The 23,223-nt window shown below is 37.1% G+C and overlaps 2 protein-coding genes across 2 annotated transcripts in view; both read right to left on the bottom strand.

Moving 5' to 3' along the window:
* TTN (titin) overlaps positions 1-5,440 on the bottom strand; it is a 242,357-nt gene extending 236,917 nt beyond the window's left edge. The window contains exons 1-2 of the mRNA XM_054381468.1: positions 5,350-5,440; positions 388-591 (exon numbers count right to left, since the gene is read on the bottom strand). Coding sequence (XP_054237443.1) covers positions 388-591; positions 5,350-5,440 — 295 coding nt within the window. The remainder of the gene's footprint in view (positions 1-387; positions 592-5,349) is intronic.
* An 8,926-nt stretch (positions 5,441-14,366) lies between these two features.
* The window catches only part of CCDC141 (coiled-coil domain containing 141), a 61,339-nt gene continuing 52,482 nt past the window's right edge, over positions 14,367-23,223 (bottom strand). The window contains exons 26-29 of the mRNA XM_054381286.1: positions 16,866-17,020; positions 16,638-16,767; positions 16,379-16,541; positions 14,367-14,493 (exon numbers count right to left, since the gene is read on the bottom strand). Of these exons, the coding sequence (XP_054237261.1) occupies positions 14,367-14,493; positions 16,379-16,541; positions 16,638-16,767; positions 16,866-17,020 (575 nt within the window). The remainder of the gene's footprint in view (positions 14,494-16,378; positions 16,542-16,637; positions 16,768-16,865; positions 17,021-23,223) is intronic.

Below are 23,223 nucleotides of genomic sequence, written 5' to 3'. Positions count from 1 at the left end.
TTTCTCGAGTAGGACCGTTTATGTAAGTTACTCTGTTAAATATCATTTGTACCATTACATACTATGAAGGGCTCCATCCTACTGAACTTGATCCTTTCTGTTTTGAGTAGTTTGAATGTAGCTGGTGTGACAGACACATGAGTAGAAGCATATACAGGGCTAAAGCAGAATTTTGTCATTGTGGGTAAGAAATTGTAAGGTCAAGATTAAACTTTATACAGGACACCAGTTATAAATTACTGGTGAGACTGATTTAGGAAAAGGAATTTGGTTTGGTATTTCTTTGCTGATAAGGTACTTGAAAACTTTTTTTATTATCTGTGACTTTTCAGCTATGACTCTCATGTTGCTAGCAGAGAGATGCATCTTTCTTCAGCTGCTTGATACCTGTGACAAGTAGTTCAGCAGTACTAGTTGCTTGCCCAGATCCATTGGTGGCTTGTACAGTGTATCTTCCGCTGTTGGCTTCTGTCACGGTGGGGATCACCAGTTTAGCGCGGCCATCACTAAACGAGATCTGCACACCGGGTAGAGCTGCAGCAGAGAGAACCTGGCCATCCCGATACCAGCTCACCTCAGGAACTGGGAAACCTAAAGAAAAAGTAAGATGCTATTAATGCCAGATATCCAAAATTACCATAACAGCCACTCATGCAGACACAGTTATAGTGGAGTGTAATGGCATAGGCACAGATCTACCACTGCATGTCCAGTGACACAGTAGTAAAGGAATTTCTTTGTAGATAGGTCTTTAAAGAAAACAGTACAAGACAGATGCACAGGCTACTGCATTTAGAAAATCATTTGAATAATGAGTGAAATGTAGTGTTTGGCAATCCTGTTGAGGAATAAAAGTTCATTAAAATTATGAAGGGTATAAGTTAATGCACATGAGGTGGGTTTTTTTGTTAGGTTGGTTTGGGGCTTTGTTGTTGGGGGATTTTTGGTTGTTTGGGGTTTTTTTGTTGTTTTGTGGTTTGGGGGGGGGGGGTGTGTGTTTGTTTGCTTGTTTATTTATTTGCCAGTATTGCTTATTACTAACAAAACTATCCAATCAAATAATTTGGAGAAAAAGTAAAAATCAGAACTTCCAAACAAGTTAAGTAGTTGTCCTACCACTAGAAGATTGTAGAAAATATAGGGACAGTAAAAGTGCCTGTTGTATACATAAACTTCAATTGTTATTAATGTTTTGGGATTTATTTGTTTGTTGTTTGGTTTTTTTTTGTTGTTGTTGGATTTTTTAGTTGGTTGGGTTTTGTGCCTTTTTTTTTCCTGAAGTCTCTGAACAACATCTGAGACTCCACTCACTAGAGTTACTCTAATTTTCTCAGTTCCACCCTCTGTGGTTTGGAAAACTTGAAGAGCATAGTGTTCTGCTTCTTTTCTAAAGTATAACTTCTATAATCTCTTAACTGATTGTGACAGGAATACAACTATGTGAATCTAAAATGAAAGAGAAGCTGTGAATGAAGTTCTTACTTGCAGTCACACCCGACTTGGTTAGAAAAGGTTTAAATTTTCCTTGTAGCTGAAAACCTGATTTTTATATACATGTAAAATAGAAACACAGACACATGTGGCAGTTTAGGCTGGGTGCCCCCTGCCACTGTAGAAGCGTGCTGGGCCCATAACCCAGAGGTCGATGGATCGAAACCATCCTCTGCTACCAAAAATCTGTGCTGGTTTGGGGCCAGACAGATCCTCTCTTGCCCCGAAAGGGACAAAAGAATGAGACTCACACAAACGGATTGGAGAGTGATGGCAAGTTTAAATGGAAAAGCGATTGGTGAAACTACAGAAAACTACAAAGCATAGTGGCAAAGAGCATCCTAAAGCATACAGAGTCCCTTACATAGTACCCAGAGGCTTCCCAATCCTTCCCTCCTCCCACCTGAGGGTCTACCCAAAACCTCAGGGCTCCTTCTTCCCCCTCCCACTGCTAGGCAAGTCTCAGGCTGGCCAGGTCTAGGACTGTCCCCCCCCGTCCATTCTCCTCCTGGCATTAGGCCTAGACAGGCCTAAGAGGCCTTGGATACTCCCCCGGCATTACCCGATAAGAGAGAGCATCTCCCACGGGGCAGAGAGGGAAGAAAGAGCAAGAGAATGACTTTGTAGATGGATTTATAGGGCACAGGATTTATGGGTAGAAATACGCCGTTTCCTGTGTCCACCCCTATTGGGTGGGCACCCAGGACACCAGAGGTGTATCTCATGTAGCAGTGGCAGGGGGCACCCGGCCTAAACTGCCACACACAGGAAAAAAAATGTGGCCACTTGTAGAGGGGATTAGAAATCACAAGGGTTAAAGTACATTTAAGCATTGCTAATTTCATTGATGGAAGTTATCAAACAGCCCTGATGGGTTGGTATAATTTAATTTTATACTACTAGTATAAAACAGACATTATTACAATAAACATAGAGTATCTAGCAGATCCTACTGATTTCGTCCAGAACTTCAACATCTTCAACATTTGTGCAAACGAGATTCAGGGTTTTTTAAGCTAGGTGATGTAAAATCATGCTGTTAATGGTGAATTTCTTGAAATATTGCCAGCCAAAATGTTTGTTATTTTTTGATGCTTTGTTTGTTTGTTTTCCACCTCCCTACATTTTTTTTTTTTTTTGTGGTAGGTTGAACAAGACCTACTTTTGCTTGGTTTTCTCTCTTTCTTTTTTTTCTTAATTGAATCTATTTGGATGTCTCTAAAGTTAGAATCTAAAGATTCTAGAAGACATTTTGAAAATCTGAACCTAAATTTGTATTAAAATAAACTCATCTTCATAGATTTATTAGCACTTTTCTAGTCCCATGCCACAGAACTGGGGACTAAAATGTAAGATCTTCCTCAGATTATTGATATTTTCACCTGGACCACATGGAATAGAGACTGTGCCAAATAACACTATTATTTAAATACTAATTACTAGGACATTATTTTGAATTTTAAAACTGAGCTTTTTTTTGAGCTTTATTTCAAAAAAAAAAAAAAAAGTAACCTGAAGCACCTGAACCTCTTTGCTTAAGTAATTTATTTCAATGAGATTGTCCTGACTATGATGTGACAGGAACTGCCAAACTGTACAATCTATGTGCCGCCTTTAGCAATGTGCAGAGTGTAAAGGCTGTCTTGCATTGGGTAATACCTGAAAATAGTGGTTCAAAGAAAGTTAAGCAGAATGCACATTAGTTCATCAGCAAATTCAGTAATGATCAGTACTGTGAAGACGTGTGGATGGACACAGTTCTAACGTCAGCAGGACTTCAGACTTTCTTGATAGTGATATGCTGTCTCACATCCCCCAAGCCACTGCTCATCTAGTAGGGCTCCCCCTATGATGATATCTTGGCTGCTCTGGCATTTATTGCTTTTAATCATGGGGTTTGTGTGTTCTCAGTGTCTGAGCACAGGGTAAAGTACTGGGTATTTTTGTCTGATGTCAAACCTTTGTAGCATGACGCTTAATTCCCAATCAGATACAACAGTGTAATTCATTTGTTCTAGTTTACGTACTACAGAATTGTATCCCAGGTGGTTGATAAGCCCTTGTTGGTACTCAGATTAATTGGACTCTTTGCATTTGAATTGTAGCTCTATGTTAGTACTTGACTTGCATATATGAGATCAGTATTATCAGAGATAAAACTAAAGTTTGAATTTCAAATTCACAATAATTCCAGACAGATAGGGAGGGCAGACAATGCAGCAGAATAAAGCTACATAGTCCACTGTTTATGCAATACTTCAAGAAACAAAACTTACATATTCTTCAAGCATTAAAAAAAAAAAATCAACTCCAAGCCACGGTCACATCTGTCTTGGTGGCTGTTTTGGGGGCATGCAAGATATTCCAGAACCTCAGATTGTGAATAAAGTTAACAGGAGATTGCCTCACATGATATTTGGGACTAAAATACAAATAATGTCATATGCTATTAGAAAAACTTCTGTCTTCTCCTCAGTCAGAAATTGAGTTCCCCTTGAAGTACTTCATGATATCACAAAACTGAAAATGTCCAAAATCACACATTGATCATCCTAACTTGTTCTGAAGATCTGTTTATGTATGTGTAATAATTATTGTAATAACCAGTGGAAAGAAACTTTCACAAACTATTTCACATGTACAGGCAACAAGAGAAGGTCAGGACAAGTAAATGAAGAGTAGAAGGTCAAATAACAGAATAAAGCATGGGGAAAATATCATGGATTTAGACTACAGGACATGTTCAAACACCTTCTGTGAGCCAGTATTCTCCACAAGGACCAAGGGATGAGCCACAGTGGGCCATAAATGTCAGAGATCTTTGTAGCTGGAGAGATCATATGCTTGCACCTGTTAGAGAGCATCTGGGTAATGTTTTATGGTATGTGGATCATCACATTGCTATTGCCTGTAAGACAATATAATTCCATCAGCAGGAACACGTGCCCTTTCTCCTTAGTCACTGCTGAGCTCAGAGGCCCTCTTAGAACAGGGTGTTGGTTATCTGGTAATGTTATCCTGAGGGTTTGCTCAGAATTTTGCACAAGACAGAGTGTTCTAACAGAATGTAGACTGGCAAGATGAAATATCCTTTAAAACTATGTGGCATCTTGAAATTGACTTAAATTGTGCTAATACATCCTTGTAATACCATCATGATCACCATGCACATCTACAATCTAGCAAACTAGTGATCTCTACTCTCTTCAGTAGCCAAGTGGACCTAGATTTTTTGCTTTTAACCCTCCATTCCAGAACTCTGGAATTAAACAAACTCAAGGACACAGATGGCAGAAATACAGCTTAGCCAGAGTAAGGTTTAGCACTAAACGAGTGAAGAACTAGCATACAGGGCATATGCTAGTTGTCCTGCCTTTTGCACTTTCGTTCCTCATTGTCTCATTATCATCCGGATGAGATTACTCTCTCTTCACTCATATGAAATTCCTTTATTACCACAGTAGGTATTCTTTTAGCACAGTATGTATTTATATATATATATATATACACACACACTTTTAGTGCTATTTCCCTCCAGTTCTGATGACTCTAAAATACATGAGAATTAAACAACAGTCTCATTGGCAGGTTGATCAGCTATTGCCTGGGAAGACTTGTGACTTTATGCATCATCTTTGTGGATACCTGACAGCCCCTCAAGGTGCTGATCAGTACCATATGATATTGATATATATATATATATATATATATTCATATTTCAGCACTATATTTACCCATTCAGATTAGATCACGATCTACAAAAAGTGCTATTGTTTGTTTTAGCATAAACATTACCAAAAAATAAAAAATAATAATAAAAAAAAAAATCAATCTTGGAGGAATAAACCAAAACCTTACCACTAATATGAGCCTCAAAGGTTGCGGCACTACCCTCCAGTGCCACAACACTTTGTAATGGCTGTGTAAATGTTGGTGCTTTTGTCGTCATCTTTACAGGCACTCTGAAAGAAACAAAAACATAATTAGATATCAATGGTGACATTTTTATTATAGGCACATTCTTCTTGCTAAATTTTAGACATATTTCTAATTATTTTCATAGCAGTTTGCCCTTCTCAGTTTTAAAGCACATTGACCTGGTGGGAAGCTATAGGTTTTGACAAAGTTGTAGAGCAAGTTACACTTAGGACAACATTCGTCTGAGTTGGATGTGAAACTGTTATTTTTAGCAAAGCTGTGATTTGGCATTACAAGCACGCAGCAGGAGACAAGTTCTGCTCGACTCATTACATGACCTTGTGCAGGTCATGTAGCTTCTCTTTATCCATTAATTTCCTTTATCTGAGGAGAAAATAATCTCCATGTAAAAATGGTTTCGAATCATGTGAAAATATTTCGTAACGTAAAACATTTGCATTTTCCAATGCAAAGACAGCTAAGTAGCAAGTGAAAAAAATGCAAAGGTCTATAATCTAATAATAATTAGTACAATAATTAAATAAATAAGCCAAGAGACTCTCTTTTAAAAGAAGTCTTTATGTAGTGAATAATTTCTTTTTACATGTTGGCATTAAAGATGCAGATAAAATTCTACTCTTTCTTAGACAGTATCTCAGTGGAATGTTGACTGTTGGAAGACAGCCACCTTGGAAATGTGAGCTAGGATATAAGGTACCACTGACACTGATGGTTTGAACAACTGGAGATTTATGTGAAACCTGAAAGAAAAATAGGTTGCTTTCTCTTCCTATGCTATAAGATCTTACTTTGAAATAGCAAACTGCCTCTAGTAAAGCTTCTGTATTCGAAACATTTTATATTTGCTTGAATATATTTATTTACTGATGCTGAATTTTGCAGGTTTTTTTAAAATGTAGCTAGTATCTTCTTAATAGTATCACATATCTTTGAAAGTCACATTTTTATCTAGTAAAAAAAGAACTCATCTGAAAGCATATAACGTCTTATTAAACAAGAGTTAATTCTATAAGCATTTCAAATCAGTCATTCAAACACTTACTGTTATTTACTTTGGATTTTGTGCCTAATTTGTGCCAGTTCCAGACTTAACTTAAAAATTAATGAGGAAGTAAAATTTGTTTCACTAACAGCTAGATTCTTTCATTGAAATCAGTTCTGATGCCAACAGACAATTAGTGCATAAGGGCAGAATTGAATATTGTATTGGGATTTTGACCTGGGATTTATTACCTTTCCTGGATACTTGGAGGAAAAGCCTTTTATCGAGGCTTTTTCCACTTTGAGGGTAAGAGGAAATAGTTCAAATTAGAAAAAAATTACCAACATTTCATCCTAACACAACACTAGTTTGCTAAAATATATGGAAATAATCTTACAATAATTAAACATGATGAAAGCTTATACACACACACACATTTTCCTGACTCTGGAACAGATGGAAATAATTTAATTTGAATTGTTATTAAATTCACACATAATTTATATATTTCATTGTTTAAGCAAATTTCACTGATGAAGATCTGATCTTATAAGGCTTTTTGTATAATTAGAATTGAAAGTATGCATCTGAAATGTCAGTTTCCAGAAATAACCATCCTGGCTATGAATGACAGCAGACAAGTGTTCCAGAGCTGCCATGTAATTGATACCTTAGCAGTTGATTCCCTTAAAAAGTCATCAGTGCTTAGCTGATACCATATGCATTTTATCAGAGCTATTCTTGGAGCTCTCAGTTTATCTCTCAGTAGCATAACCTTGAACACTCCCAATAGAAAGGAGTTTTTAAGTTAAGCAGATGTTTCCATGTACTTTTCAAATCTTAATTTATGCAGCCTTAAACTATAAGTCCACTGGAAAAACGTTTTGATGAATGTTATCAAAACTTACTCCCAGAAATTTAAGACATAATCTTGTCAGAGAGTTTAAGTGCTCCATGTCTGTATTCTGAAACCTATATCCCCCACTGTGAGCAAATTTATAAATAATAGACATATCAAGATTACTAATGACTGATAAAACACTTATTACATCAGCAAAAAGATGCTACTAACCTGATCTCTCAAAGTGCTTGTAAGAGTGGGCTAAGCCCAACGAAATCTCCTTGAACGACGTCCTTATCCAGAGTAAGATTTTTTCAGACAATCCCAGCATGAGAATTGTAGAGCCTCTAATCATAAAAACAAAACTACACAGTCTTGACAGTGTAGTTTTGTTTTTTTGCAATCCCTACACCCGAGGCGAGGCGGGGAATGCACGACTGCTCAGAAGTGTTAACATGGTTGTTTCGCTTTATATACCCCAGGATTGCTGACAGGTCTGCCTCATCATATCAGGGCCAGCTCTGATTGGTTTCTTAAAAGAAAGTATCTTGTGAGGGGGGATCCACTCTGTGTAACCATACACCACTTGTTGGCTTGATTGACAATGCTAATTTTGGAAGCACAAAAGAGCTTCACTAAGGGAACATCATCTGTTCCAAAGACTTTCATTTCTGGTTCAATTTTGTTTATAATGTGCAGTTTACAAGTGTTGCAAATGTCCTAAGTCATGAGCACCATATTAAGAAAGTAATAAAGAGACATTTTAGCAGAGGATAGGGACAAGTCAGAAGTAGCCATATCAGTCAGATTCAGCCTTACTCTTTTCCATTATAAAACATCTAAGAAACTACCAAATGCATCTGTCAATCACCAGACCAAATAAGTAAGCTGAGCTCAGACATGTGGCTGCACACTATTAGAATACACAGTTTAAATTTTATTTATTCTGTAACTTTGAATTCTAAAATTATATTTGGTAATTTATGGATTTGGTGTTCCACGGTTTTTTGTTTCATTCACAATTTTTCTGTTTGATGCTCCAAGCAGTTAATCTTAATAAACAATAGAACATGAAGTTCAGACATATAAATTATGTAAATTAACACAGACAACTACTGTAATTTTGAAAAGCAAATTTTAAGTCTAATGGCTTTCTTTTCCTTCCTGTGGAGGCCTTCTGCAAACCACAGAGTTAATCATCCATAGAATAGCATATTTGCTATTAGTTTGTGAACTTCCACTAGCCCTGCCTCATCACTTGCTTTCCTACCATTGGATTGGTTGAAACAGAGTTCAGAGTTAGAATACTGCTCTTGGCTGTAGCTGGAATGGGAGGTGTTTTGCCAAAATGCCCCATATGTCATCTTATTTTAAAAGCTTTTTTTTCTTCCCTGTGAAGTGGAGTATATACAACACATATCTACCAAATTCTTAAAACATGTAATAGGCTCATAAGACTATTTATGAGCTTTAAAGTCACATTACACATGTGCTTAGCTGTTTTGGTAAATGGAGGATTTCAGTCTGCTGTTCTCAAGATTCACATCAGAGGTTCTCCCAGGGGATACCTAGGGAAGCAAACACAAGCTGGAGTTTTATAGTATCCCCTGCACTTGTGCTTAAAAACAACCTGAAGGAAACCTCCAACAGCAGCTCTAGAAAATGCCAAGGAGAGAGAATACCACCACTATGGATTTGTACAAGGGGGTATTATACTACAGCCTGCAGATCTGAAAGAAACAAGAAATGACATCTTGCTGCAGTCTCACAACTTAACAATTTTGGTATGCCCTTTAATTTATAAATCCCATAAGGGGTCAACTTTGTGTCTACTCTTGGCATGCAGCAGCAAAAACAGCAACAGAAACTGAAGGAATAGTGTCTAAATTCATACTATCTGGACTCTCACAGAGGTTGACAGTCAGTGTTAATGACTCACTTTTAACTCTTTGTTGTAAGTAGGTGGTAGAGAGCCTAATCTTTCTGCATGAGACTTACAATGATAGCAAATGCAACTCTAAGCATTAGTGGGGAGGACATTAGATTCTATAAAATACACAAAATATCCAAAGACATCTGTGTGGAGGGTATCTATTTTCTGTTCTAAATAGAGACTTGCTAAAATAGTAGATGGCCTTTATTTCTTTGTAGTTGAACATTCAAATATTCAGTGAAAAATCTAACTTGGAGAATGAACACAGGCTAGTATCTGCAAACTTTATGAATACAGCAAGCTTAATGATGATGTCTGAGTCAAATAAAATGAAGAAATTTATGAACATGTGATAATTTCAAAATGACAGAAATGTGCAATTTGTCACTTTTGAGGTTATGAGATGGTCAGAATAAAAGTTTTTCTATTTCAATCAAGGCAACAACAATGTCTGACAAAAATAGACAGCTACAAGTTAAAAAAATTTGCTGTATTCAAATACATAACCCAAATATACTGTATTTTTAAAATAAGTTCCTTCCAATTTATTTTTTTCCAGAAGTCCTACATTTCCTTTTGATGTCTGTTATATCTGTTTCCATTTTTTAAAAGAAAAAAATAAAGTTTGTACCTTCTCAAATTTACACTTTTGCTGGTAAAGAAGGAAATAAAATTGAACACTGAAATATTTCTCTCATGCTTTCAAGGAAATACAAATTATTTATGTTGCATGTCTTCTACTAACAGAATGCCAACCCACTGTGATTTCTACATGTTTAACATCAGAGAGTGTGCTCCTAATCACAGAATTAACCAGGTTCAAAAGACCTTCGAGATCATCAAGTCCAACCTATTACCCAACACCATCTAATCAACTAAACCATGGCACTAAGTGCCTCATCCCATCTTTTTTTTTTAAACACTTCCAGGGACATGACTCCACCACCTCCCCAGGCAGCCCATTCCAATGGCCAATCACTCTTTCTGTGAAGAATTTCTTCCTAACATCCACCCTAAACCTCCCCTGGCACAGCTTGAGACTGTGTCCTCTTGTTCTGAACGAGTTCCGAAGAGTGGCTTTGGTTTTATAATTGCATAGCAAAGACACTGCCAGTAAAAATGACATTATTTCTTTGCTACAGGATAAAAAAAAAAAAAGTCAGATCCAAATAATGACAGACTTTTTTTTTTTTTTTCAGACAAATGTACAAATTGGGGGATTGTTATGAAAATTTCAGCATTTGTTTCAGTCGGCTACTATTCTAAATCTAAATTATGTATTTCTGATGTTACTACATGTATTACATTTTAGGCCAACAATACATTTAAGTAATAGCAGGGCATCTTCAACACAACAAAACATTGTGGTATGGGTACCACCAACTTCTTTGTATATAATTTACTGATTAATTTTAATTATCCTCTTCCCTTCATGCATGGTTATACACAAAAGGAATGATTACTATGGTAAGCCTGCAAGAAGACACCTTGAGAGCTGAAGACTCTGGTCAGAGTTTAATGACAAATTCATTCTTTCTTGAATACCACAAGCTTCAAACTGCCACTTAGGCAAGTTTTCAATGTGATTTTTCAATGTGGAATCACCTAATTTGTTTTCTTTTAAAAAACACAACCTTTTCTTAATTATTTGTCAAATAGTTATAGTGTGCTACATGCTGTAGCTGCACAGCCAGGGTAGCCTAAAACCTGTTTTCTTTCCAGGTCCCTTAATCTGTCTGCACCTGCTAATTTGCAAACTGCATAAAAAGAATCAGTATCTTTACCGTTTCTTTCTCTACTTGCATTTTCCCTTGCTCCCTTCACTCTTCGTTTCATTCTTCCCATTACAATGTCTGTCCTCCAATATGGTATTTTTATTTCACTCTTCCTTCTACTGAATATGTAGGGTCAAAGAAGTCATCAAATAAATCATTTGGTTGCTTTAAATAAAACTACTCACTGCTAAGATACTGACCTAAGCCCTTATGGAACAGAAAAAATACAAGCCAAAATGTAATGATATGTAATAACGTTGCTGAAATTCCAGTTTTCTAAAGTCTACTTTTGAAGAAAAAATATTTTACTTTCTCTCATTCCCTCTCCTTCCCCCTCCATACATTTAGAAACAACTAAAGAATTCTTCACTTAACTCACAAACCATTAAATTTTGACATGGAATTAAAATGCATTTCCATCAATTTCCTTTCCCTAGCAAATACTACAAATAGTAATTTGTAATGAAACATTGAGAACCTTAAACAAACGCTGTAAAATACATTATATCAAGAATATCCATGTTTGCGTGCTGCAGCTGGGTTCTGAAAAGTTGCAGCATTTTCAGAGTCTTAACATCTCTCATTTGAGTTACTATAACTGATTATGCAGGATATATTAAACTTTTTCACTATAAACTAAAACTTGCTTGCAGAAAACTGTTTGACTTCTTACTGATAAATTCACTGTCAGTTGCTTCCAATGTAGAAAATGTAACTAGGGCAGCATGCAAATGTTTGAAACTACCTTAGTTTTTTCACATGTGAACAACTTACTGGGAACTTTGCCTAGATTGGAACAGGTGTGGAATAGTTATCAGCGTCCTTATTTGCTAACTCCATGTTGATAGTTGCCACTCACACAATCTCCTTGGCAATATCTAAGAAGAAGATTTACAGACATCACTTTTCCCAATTCTTTGCATACTTTTGTTTAAATACCATTCCCATTCAACTTCCTTCCACAAAACTATAATTAATAGCATAATACAGGGAATGGATTTTAACCAACATATTTAGTAGATCAGATTGTTTTAACAAATTCATGGGCATCCAAGATTCATAAAACTAGAAGAAATAAAAAAGGCTTACATTGGATCCATTCCCTGAGAATACTTGAAGCAATTTCTGTGTTCCTTGTTGGCAAAAGAAGGTTACTGGTGTTTTTGTTAATGTTTATAAACACCACTATTTTGTAAGAAATCTATAACCAAGAACAGAAAAACGGATTTCTGGTTTGCCTCATGTATTTAGAAAAGGATTAGGCACTTTTTTAAATTGCATTTTGTGAATCAAGGGGAGAAAAAAATCCACCTCAAATATTAAAGTTCAGGCTGCTCTTACAGGATGGCAAAGAGAAAAAGGAAGAACCCAGTACCATACATTTGCTGAGGAATCAAAATTTGCAGGCACTGAATTCTATGCTTTGATTTTTACAGAATGTTTTTTTAAATAGGAAAATTTGTGAGTCATACTTACGATTCCAGGTAATAAAATAATATACATTTCAGGTGGGTTTTTTGGGTTTGGTTTTTCAATTTGGGGGAGGATGCCTGATATGTACATTGTCAGTCCTCTGAGTGTGACTCCAGTTACAAACACTATTTTCTGTGAAATCTTTAAACAACATCAGCCAAAGAGTGGTTTAGTCAGCAGAAAGATAACAGTATGGCAAGATGTTGGATATTTTTCTCTATTTGATTTTGGAATAAACTGTGAGAGACACAAGATAAATAAGTGGAGCAAGAACTTCAGTCCTCAGCTACTATATTTATGTGCACACATACACAACCTTGTGACTACTGTGGGCAGGATGCCATTGACTTTTCCATAATGTCAAGTAAGTGATTTATGTGATCAGGTGAAGACGTGTACATGATATTCCTTTTCAGCTCATTTCCTCTCTATGTACTTTAATTTGAGATAAATTTAAGTTTCTACCAACCAACCCCTATCTTGTTGGAGACAAATGTTTCATGTTTTGATATTATTATTTAAAGGAATTCTCAAAAATGTTACTTCAATACCAATTTTGCACAGATGACATCTACCTGGATGGGGCATAGAAGATGCTGCTCTGCCTGAACTCCTACCTGCTCTTTGTGAGGAGTGCACTGCTGTGTAGTCCTAGTGTAGGCCTAATGTTTTCATATGAACAATGACAAAATGTTACACAAGAGGCACTCGCACAATACCCATGTACCCATGACATCAGCCAAGCCCTGGGTGGTGAACTAAGGCAGAAGTCTGAATAGCATGAATCAGGCAGGACTTTGAAAATCTGAATCAGAAGCATCAAGATGACGAACAGTTATTCCCAAGTCTAACTAGGTGTTCTGTTGGTTGTTGTGCCAGTCAGACAGCCATCCAAAATAGGGTATGTTCTGATCTACATTTTTCAATGCTGCAAATGGATGGTGTTATTCAAGTCCTTCTCGTTCTCTGCAAAGGAGCTTTGCAATCAAGTGAAAAAGACTCCTAGACTCTGAATTCAAGTGATGGAGACAAAAATTTCATCATGCTAATGACTCCCCTACAATCCAAAGGATTCAATTTCATCTCAGGTTTTCTTTATATCCTGAATGTATGCTAGGGGTCTTGAGGAATGTTATTTATGGCAAGTCCTTGACTAAACTAAGGATATCTTTTGAAACTGGAATGGTTACCACTACTTCATAGTCTGCTTCTTTGAACGATAATGACATACATTAACTGGAAATGGACTGCTTTCTTACCCTAATCCAGTCCTGACAGCAGGAGCAATATAGTGAAAGAGTTCTCCAATATAGTGGAAGAGTTCTCCAATATAATTGAAGATTCTCCATTATGCTGCCTTAAAGAGGCTCTCTCTCCCCAGAAGCCATTCTCAGTACTAAGTATGCACTAGAAGATGCATACTTTTGATGCTCAGCCTCCTCAAAAACGTCTCAAAGCTATAATGAATAATGTAACAACACTGTATTTAATAAACTGGAGACTTATGCAGTTACAAACTCATTTTGGTTTAAGTCATTTGTTTCTGAATTCCTCATATTAGTGGGAAGACCAATTGATGTCATTGATGAAAGTGATTGAATCTGTAGAATAAAACAATGAGCTCTGATGAACCACCCAGGAGACCTGTAATTTTACAGGCTAATATCTCTCTTTTTCCACCGTTATCTTCTATTAGATTTGTCCAACAAGCTAGAACAACACTGCAAGAACTTAGAAATCACTAATCTAATAAATGCTGTGCACAGTTGAATTTTATTTGTTATTTTATAAATGAATAAATAATACATATGTTGTAACCTATGTAAAAAGTGAGTGTCAGTCAAAGGTTCAACTTATTCTCATCCATGGCAAGTATCTACTAAAGGACACAGCAAAGAACATGACACCCTCATTTATTACGCATCTTGCACTTCAGTCCATCTTCTGATCCTGTGCAGCAGGCAGGAGAAGAACAGGATCCTGTTCCAAATTGAAGCCAACCTCTAGTGGCCTCTCAAGTTCAAGATACACTCCTTGAAGCCAGAGTTTCTCTTTAAACCTGTTTAAAAAAGGTCAGTTAATATTGACTGTATTTATTCATGGTGGCAGCTGCAGCACTCTGTTTCAAAAGCAACACTATGGTAGTTGGTATAGACTGTTCTGTGGTCTTGAGACAATTATAGAGCAAACAGAGTGGTCCCAGACAGAACATAAAATATTCTAAAATTCACCTTACTGACAATAACAAGCAGAGGGCAACTTTAGTTATAAAAAACAGAAGAGACATGAAAAATGGGGAGAAATTTGACCTTTCTGTATGATCTACACAGAATCATAGACTTGTTTATGTTGGAGATCTTTAAGATCACTGACTCCAACTATTAAGTCAGCACAGCCAAGTCCATCACCAAACCACCTCACTAAGCACCACATCTACATGTCTTTTAAATACCTTCAGGGCTAGTGACTCATGTTTAAATCACACTGGATTCTTTATGCATGCTAAGCAAAATTAATATGATCTTGCATTTTTTTGGCTTGCTGTTTTGTTTTGGAGTATCTGCCATCTCACAGCAATTCATAAGGGTCAATATGGGTCAATGCCTGATCAGCTGGACAGGAAATAAAGTGTGCAGGCACCTTATTATGAAATAAGAACAGCTTTTGAATCAACATATGCATTAATTTTCCTTTCTTTTTACATGTTGCTCTGCATCTGGATAGACAAACCTCAGGAACTTGAAGAGAACACAGTTCTCTTTTTTTTTTTTAATGGCTTTTTATTACAGAATTCATTACTCATGAAAAGTTCTGAAAATATTCAGACACTTTTAGCAACAAATGTGATTTTATTTGACCAGAGTAAACAACATTTGGAGCAGACTGTGAAAGATTAGATTGACAGCAATCCCACAAACTCTCAACCACTTTCCCAGGTCACATTAACTATCAGTTCTTCAAAGCCATGAGAATCCTGAAGCCTCTTTTCATTACATTAATCCACATGCCCTCCAGAAAGAACGCTATTTGTCTGCATCATCATTAAATCAGCTTTTCACTGTAAAACAGTCTTAGCAGTTTCAGAATTGTGCAATAAACATTACCAATAGTAACTTCTAGTTGTTTTTTTTTCATTGAAAACTTTTGACAGCAAGTCTTATTTGTTATGTGCAGAATTTCTTCCTAACCCCCATCCACATCCCTACACTACCTGACTTAACCTGATGTTCTCAGTGAAACAGTGAACTATTAGTAGAATAAACCAGATTAGTAATGGTGACAGGCTACAAAAACTCTCTCATCCCTGAATACTCAAAACCAAGGCAGTTCTAGCACCATAAACTACAGTAGGTTATCAGAGCCCAAATCCAGGAGGCAAGATTTAGTCCTGCACAAGAAGTCACCACAAGGACTATTGGCTTCATGTGTCTCATTTAATCTTCTCCAGTTGTTCAATGGGAGGTTTTGTCCCCTTCAATCGGTTAGTGAACAATGACTGTTCCTGTGTTATTAGGACTGCTACCTGTCCTTCTAAATAATATGCTTACCTAAAGAAAATTTTGTTTATGCATTCTGCTATTGAAATGTCATGTTTATGTAGTTATATCCATTTGAACTTCTGGTATATTTCATATCTTTGAGCTTTTCAGTCTTACATTAAAATCTAGATTGAGATACCCGGATATTTTTTAAAAGCTACTTCATTAAACTCAATATTGCACAAACTCAATTTTCTATTGTATAATAAGATCTTTCTTCTAACATAATTACATACTCTCTAAAATAAGAATTGATTGTAAAAACAGTCACACATTATACTCTGAATTTACATTATGCAAAAATTCATAGGATGAGGAAGCGTGCCTGACACGTGCTTTGTAAATTAAGGTTCTTACAGCTACTGGAGTATTGCAAAACGTAGCACAGAGTAAGCTGCAAGTTACCTTACTGGGTGATGTTTAGCCACCAGCCTTTTATCTCCAACACTATGTGTGCTTTGGGCTTGTACTAACTCAGTTGTGGAGACATTTGCTCCAGAAGAGTATCCATCTTCCCATTCTGATTTAGCCTGAGTTACAGTAGAAATTTCTGAGGGTTTATATTTCTCTGAAACAAAACATGGACATCAGTAAGTAAAAGTAAGGTGATAATTTAATACAGCAACGCTGTGCCTAAAAGCAGGCAGCTGGCAGGATGAGTCACCTATGACTGTTACGAAAGCAGAACAGTGTGCCTTTCCAATTTCATTGCTGGCAACACAGATGTATTTCCCAGTATCCGCAAGGACTACATTTCTTTTTAAAAGGTAATAGGTATCTCCTAATTTCTCAATCTGTAAAACAGTAGAATGGACACAGTAGATTACTAGCAGCATAATGCAGGATCTAGGGTTTTTTTCCCAAGAAATACTTCAAGAACATAGGAACATACACTGATGTCTCCAGATACCACTTGAATATTGTCCTTCGTCCAGTAGACATGTGGTTTGGGCTTTCCCTGCACAGTACAATGCAGGATTAAATCTTCTCCTTCTTGCAGAGTTGTATGTCCAAATTTTTGTATGAAATTTGGCTGTTTTCCTTGGACTGGAAAATAAATTACAGTGTTTTATAAGGTACAACTACAACAACTGAAGAAAAAAAACCCTGTTCTCATTATTACAAAGCATTATTAAAAAGCCTTTACAGATGCCTGGAACTCAGGATGACTTGCTTGAGAGACAGTAGGCAGACATTGTTTTTCTATATAGTATAACATTTGTTCAAACACATGGGTATTAAGCACCCAAGGATTTCATGCATTGGCACGGTGATATTAGTTCCATGGTGATGCCCAAACAATCTTGTACTTTGTGTAGTAGTAGGCAAGCCTGTGTGGATTACTGTGTTTCAGTGAAGGTGGAAGAGTAAATATTCCCCACAAAAATAAAGAGAAAAAAAAATCAAGAGAGCAAACTTTTGCATTTAGTTCATTGTGGATGGTTGTACATCACCTTCTTCACTTCCCCCCCACCCCTTGTTTTTCTAGTAAAAAAATCGGAAGGCATTAAAAATATCAAGAAGTTATATCTGTATTTGCAACAATGAAGGCCATAATGCAACCTCTGCACCACTTTAATCAAGATCATTAATTTGACAATCATTAATACTGAAACCCTGTACTAACAGATGACACAGCACAAATCTGTTTTAGATGGGCGAATAATTGCATTTTGCCAGAGCACATGAGACTGAGTTTGTGCTGGCTTCATGCCATCTGTGGGAGGACAAATGACACCTGAGCCAGTACAAGGCCTGGCTAATACAAATTAACCCATCAAAATTGTTTGAAGCCATTTCAATCATCACTATCAGCTGGTACTAAATCAAAGCATTGCTTCATGTGACAGGTAACTTAATGAGCTGTAAAGCTGGATTTACTGGATCACTGTACAACCACCTGAGGTTCCACCTACATTCCACCTCCAGGGCCACAACAAAAAAGACACCGACTTTGAAACCTGGACTAAGTATGGCTGACACAGGGAATCGAAAGCAGCAGATATTACGCAGAAGCACCAACAGGTACTATAACAAATACATTTTGTGTTTCTATAATACGAAGAATGTCTTCTTGCTGCTTTTTACTATAAATTGTACTATATATCCATAATATTTAACAAAAATTATCACCAGCCTTCTCAGAAACAGAAAGTTACTTACATGTGTGATAAATTGCAGACCTTGAATCTGCTCTCAGCTATGTCAGTCTTAGTCTATTTAGGATGAATTTTTTTTCTTTATGCTATTGTGAAACAAAAATCCATATATTTCATAAAGGTGCCCAGCAACTTCTAAGCCCAAATATATTGAGCTCATGGCTATTTTTTTAAATGTGTCAACATGGTAAGACATTTTCATCCACCGTATTAAAAAATCCACTGCTCAGATGAGCTCACTCTTGCAATAAACATTCAAGCTCAGCTGCTTTTATATTCTTCCCATGTACTGTAAGACTGAGGCCACAAGACAAAGCAGAAGTGTATGAGTTTTACTGTCATGCTCTTGATAACCTAAGGTCTGGATCAGCCAGCCCCAGCAGTCCAAAAAAACTCAGCTCTTAGCTGTTGAAAGTTAACATGCGCAAGCTGCCATTACCATTGCATTGTGTACACCTAAAGCGCAGAAACTTGGGATCTGCAGCTTCACTTCAAGCAAGAGAACCAAGCTTATGCTGCTGCCTCCTCTGTGCAGCAGGATGGCAATAAGTCACAGCGCATGATTAACTTGTATTCCAGTGGAAAACATTAATTGGGCATCAGCCACTCCTTGTGATACATTTGGCTGAATTCCCTTACTCGTGTGGTTTGTATTACCTTACAAAGTCAGGCTGCATCTCATACCAGGATGGTTTTCAACATTATATATTAAAAAAAAAAAAAAAAAAAATCAATCATCATCTGACTGGAATGGTGATAATGCTTAGACTCCACCTTGATTTTGTAACAGTCATCAGAACATAAAAGCTAAAATGACAAGTTTCTAGAAAGCAAAGGGTAAAACATGTGCAAAGAAAACTATGAAGTGACAGTTACTACAACTCTAAGGCACAGGCTAGAACTCAACAGGAACAAAAAGCATACTTTAAAAGAAAAGTTCATGCTCTCAGAGCAGTCTTCAAAACAGAATTGATGGTTGTATTTCACTAATGATTTTCCAATGATATAGTAATTAAATGTCAGAATAAGGTAAGACAAATCATCAATTCAAAACATTTCCTGGATGGACATCCCATGAACCACAAAAGTTAGAAGTAACAAAACTTTTTTCCTGTGTTGGAGAGGGAAAATCTTTCAGGCAGACAGTGGTACTGAAATCCCACACAGATGGCTTAAGATATTTACTATGGGCATGTAATTTCCAATTTCTGATATCTTGAAATGTGATATTACCAAGTTTATCAACTTTCTTCTGTTTTCTCTAAAAATTTAGGCTCAACTGAGAAATATCTTAAGAAGTATGGGTTAGATGAGTAAACAGTGAGGTGTATTGAGAACTGGCTAAATGACAGAACGCAAGGGGTTGCGATCAGTGGTACAGGATCTAGTTGGAGGCCTGTGGCTCATGGTGTTTCCCAGGGGTTATAACTGGGTCCAGTCTTGTTCAATGTATTAATCAGTGACCTAGACAAAGGAAGAGAGTGTACTCTTAGCAGGTTTGCTGATGATACAAAGCTGAGAGGAATGGTGAACACATTGTCAGGCTGTGCTGCCATTCAGCAAGATCATGACAGCCTGGAGAACTGGGCAGAGGTTAACTTTATGAAGTTCAACAAGGGCAAGTGGAGACTCCTGCACCTGGGGAAGAACAACCCTATATATCAATACAGGTTAGGGGTCCCATCTGCTGGAAAGCAGGTCTGCAGAAAAGGGTCCTTGGAGTCCTGGTGGACAAGTTAACCATGAGACAAGAATGTGTCTTGGTGGCCAAGAGGAACAGTGATATTCTGGGATGCCTTAAGAACAGGGTGGTAGAGGGAGGTTCTCCTCCCACTCTACTCTGCCCTGGTGAGGCTTCACCTAGAGTGTTGTGTCCAGTTCTGGGCTTCCCAGTTCAAGCTGGACAGGCACCTACTGGAGAAAGACTAGCAGAGGGCCATGAGGAGGATTAGGGGTGTGGAGCACCTCTCTTACAAAGAGAGGCTGAAACTGGGGGTCTTTAGCCTGCAGAAGGCTGAGAGGAGTTCTTATAAATGCATATAACTATCTGAAGGGTGGAGGTCATGAGGATGGGGCTGGACTCTTCAGTAGTGGCCAGTGATAGGACAATAGGCACTAGCGAGAACACAGGAGGTTTCACTTGAACTTTAGGAGAAAATTCTCTGTTTTGATGGTGACGGAGCACTGCAACTGGCTGCCCAGAGAGGTTGTAGAGATTTCTTCTTTGGAGACTTTCAAAACCCACATGGATGAGTTCCTGTGCAACTGGATTTAGGCATACCTGTGTTAGCTGAGGAGTTGGGCTAGATGATCTCCAGAGGTCCCTTCCAACCCTAGACATTCTGTGATTCTATGAGATTCACATTATGCTGATGAGACACTGGATTCACTCAGCATTGCTCTAAATGAAGACATTGAAATTTATTGTTTTGAGTTTGTGTCTCAGACAGGCTCCTAACAGAATTAGAAGAAATTTTATTAAGGAATATCAGGTGGGTCTCAATTGATTTGATTTATCCATAATCCAGAGCTTCAGTTTCCTTGAACACCATAGTGTAGACTCAGTAAATGAAGTCTGAGCAGTAATTTTTAAACCTCCCTTGAGCCGCAAAATGTAAACATACACAAAAATTGCTAGCTTGACCTAGCAAAATCTCCAGAAAAACATTCAGAAATAGGCATACCTTACCAGTCATTTGAGAGGAAGCCAGCTTTTTCATTGAAGCTCCAGCCACATCTGATCCAAAGCAAACCAGGGGAATGCCTCATCCTCCTATTGCCTACTGACTCACACTTGGGCCCTCAGACAGGATGCTTCTTTTGAAAAATAAAAGTAATTAATCCCTTTCCCCTACAAACTTATGTACCGTGTGTAAATACCCCTTTCACATAACTCCACATATTGTAGTCAGGCACATCTCATTCACCACCTTCTTTCTCAAAGTGGTTCTGCACGTGGGGAAGGAGGAATGGAGATTAAGTTAGTAATATGCCTAGGTATAATATTTTTGTTGTAAGAGAGATTGAGATGCTTTTTTCTTAAGAGCGCATCAGGAAAATATAAACGTTTTTGGGGTTTTGAAGTAACTACAGGTTCAAAACTGTGTCTGCGATGAGCTGAACTCATCTGCACAAAACAAGAGTGTAGCAGAACCAGCACAGTACAAAGCACCTGCTTCTACAGGACGGTGAAAAGAAGGTGGATGTGAAGCTTTTACAATATGAATTATTTTAAAAATAAAAATAGAAAAGAAGGGGCTGAGAGAAGCACTACATTGAAATTATTGCTGAAACAAGCTAAGTGTAGTTTTCTTTCACAGAGTATCATGAGACATCATCACTATCACTCTTTTATTTTAGGATTATCTGAACAGAAATCAGCAGGAATTTCCCAGCAAAATTATTCAGGCATTCATTAGGGTCCTTAAATAAAGAGTATTTTAAACCCAGACTGCCCACACAGCAGTAATCAGCATTTAATATACCTTTGTTCAGAAAGCTAATCTCTAATTTCTCTCTCTTTTGAAAACATTGTTTCTTGCAGCAACTAAAGATGTGGCCAGTATCCTCATACATATTAAAATTTGAATTTAAAAATATTCCTGATTTACAATAGATACAATGCCATACTCATAAAATCAAGTTTAGTTTTGTTAACCTAAAATTCACAGAAATGCTTGAATTATCAATGGAAAGATTTAATGAACAAAGGAATTACACACCTCTGTGATGGCTGATTAAAATCTACCCATGTACTAATGCAATTTCTGGCCTTATATCTATACATTTTTGCATTTAATAACTATATATCTGAGTGTTTAAAAAATGACAACATTGTCATAATGATAAGGCATTTGTTTTGACCTTTTGCTCTTTCACAGTGTTTGTTATACAGCAATAGTATGAAAGCAACGATTATGTATACACTTGAAAATAATAATACACTTAGATTTTAAGTCTCAGGTAAAGCAAGTGATAGAAATCTCTTCCACTTGTTCTAACCTATTAATTAAGGTTAAGAGATTTAATGCAAATGGGCATGAGGGAGAAGCTCTGCATACCTACCCCCTTATAATACCCTAAAGAGCCTAGATGTGCAGCAGGAAGTGTTATGAGGGAGGAGAAAGAATTTGTTCCCCTAATCTGTGTACGCTCACCCAGTAATTCTGGATGAGTCTGTTTGATGCCTCTTTAACTCACACAGCTGATTGTCATAAATAGTTAACAATCTGGAAGTACCAATAAGCAATTAGCTCTGACTACAAGACTAGATCCAAGTTACCTCCAATTCCTTCGCTACGACTTGATGAAAAATTAGCGTATTTTTCTTCTTGTTGTCACAAGTGTGTTTGGGACAAATTTTCCCCAGCAGGACAGGAATCATAGCTCTAGTCTTGCTTTTCAAACAACAGAGATTCATCTTGCAGTGTTTTGCTCAAACAAACCAACCTTTTTGGCTCTACTCCAGCCAAAAACATCAAATTCATCTCTCTGAACTCACATCCTGGCCATATAAAAAGACAGAACTATGATCATTCCAATACTGACCTTTCCGTAGTTTTCACAATGAAAGATCCACAGGTTAAAACAGAGATGCAGCTTTGATCCCAGAATCTGTGAGGCTACAACCACTATTTCTGTCACAAGCTTTATGACAGATAATACTTACGGGCTTGATCCTGGCAGAGGCAACACAAAAGAGGAAAGATAACATCTCTGCTTTCACTCCTGATGGCATTTTTTTGTGCATCTACTTAGCCTCAACACTGAAGCCAGGCAAAAACGCCTAAAAAAGTGACCTAAGTATTATATAACATTACTTAGAATATGTCAAAAAATACATTATTTCAATTTTTGAATAATGGCCACTCTCAGTAAAAATAGAGGATTGAAGGGCAGCCATCACCTAGTGGTGAACTGAAGTTATCAAGCAGTGGCAACTACAGCAGGCAAAACCTTATAGCATGTAGTAGAGACATTCTGGTTGGTTCTTAACTTGCCTTTGCTTAATGCGTCACTTATGTAGGTCAGCTTGCTTATATAGAGCATTTGCTATATGTTTATACCAACCATACATAAAAGTGGAAGGGC

This window comes from Indicator indicator, chromosome 5, assembly GCF_027791375.1.
Source record: "Indicator indicator isolate 239-I01 chromosome 5, UM_Iind_1.1, whole genome shotgun sequence".
In the NCBI taxonomy this organism is placed as follows: Eukaryota; Metazoa; Chordata; class Aves; order Piciformes; family Indicatoridae; genus Indicator; species Indicator indicator.
This window is presented reverse-complemented; position numbering and strand designations above follow the sequence as displayed.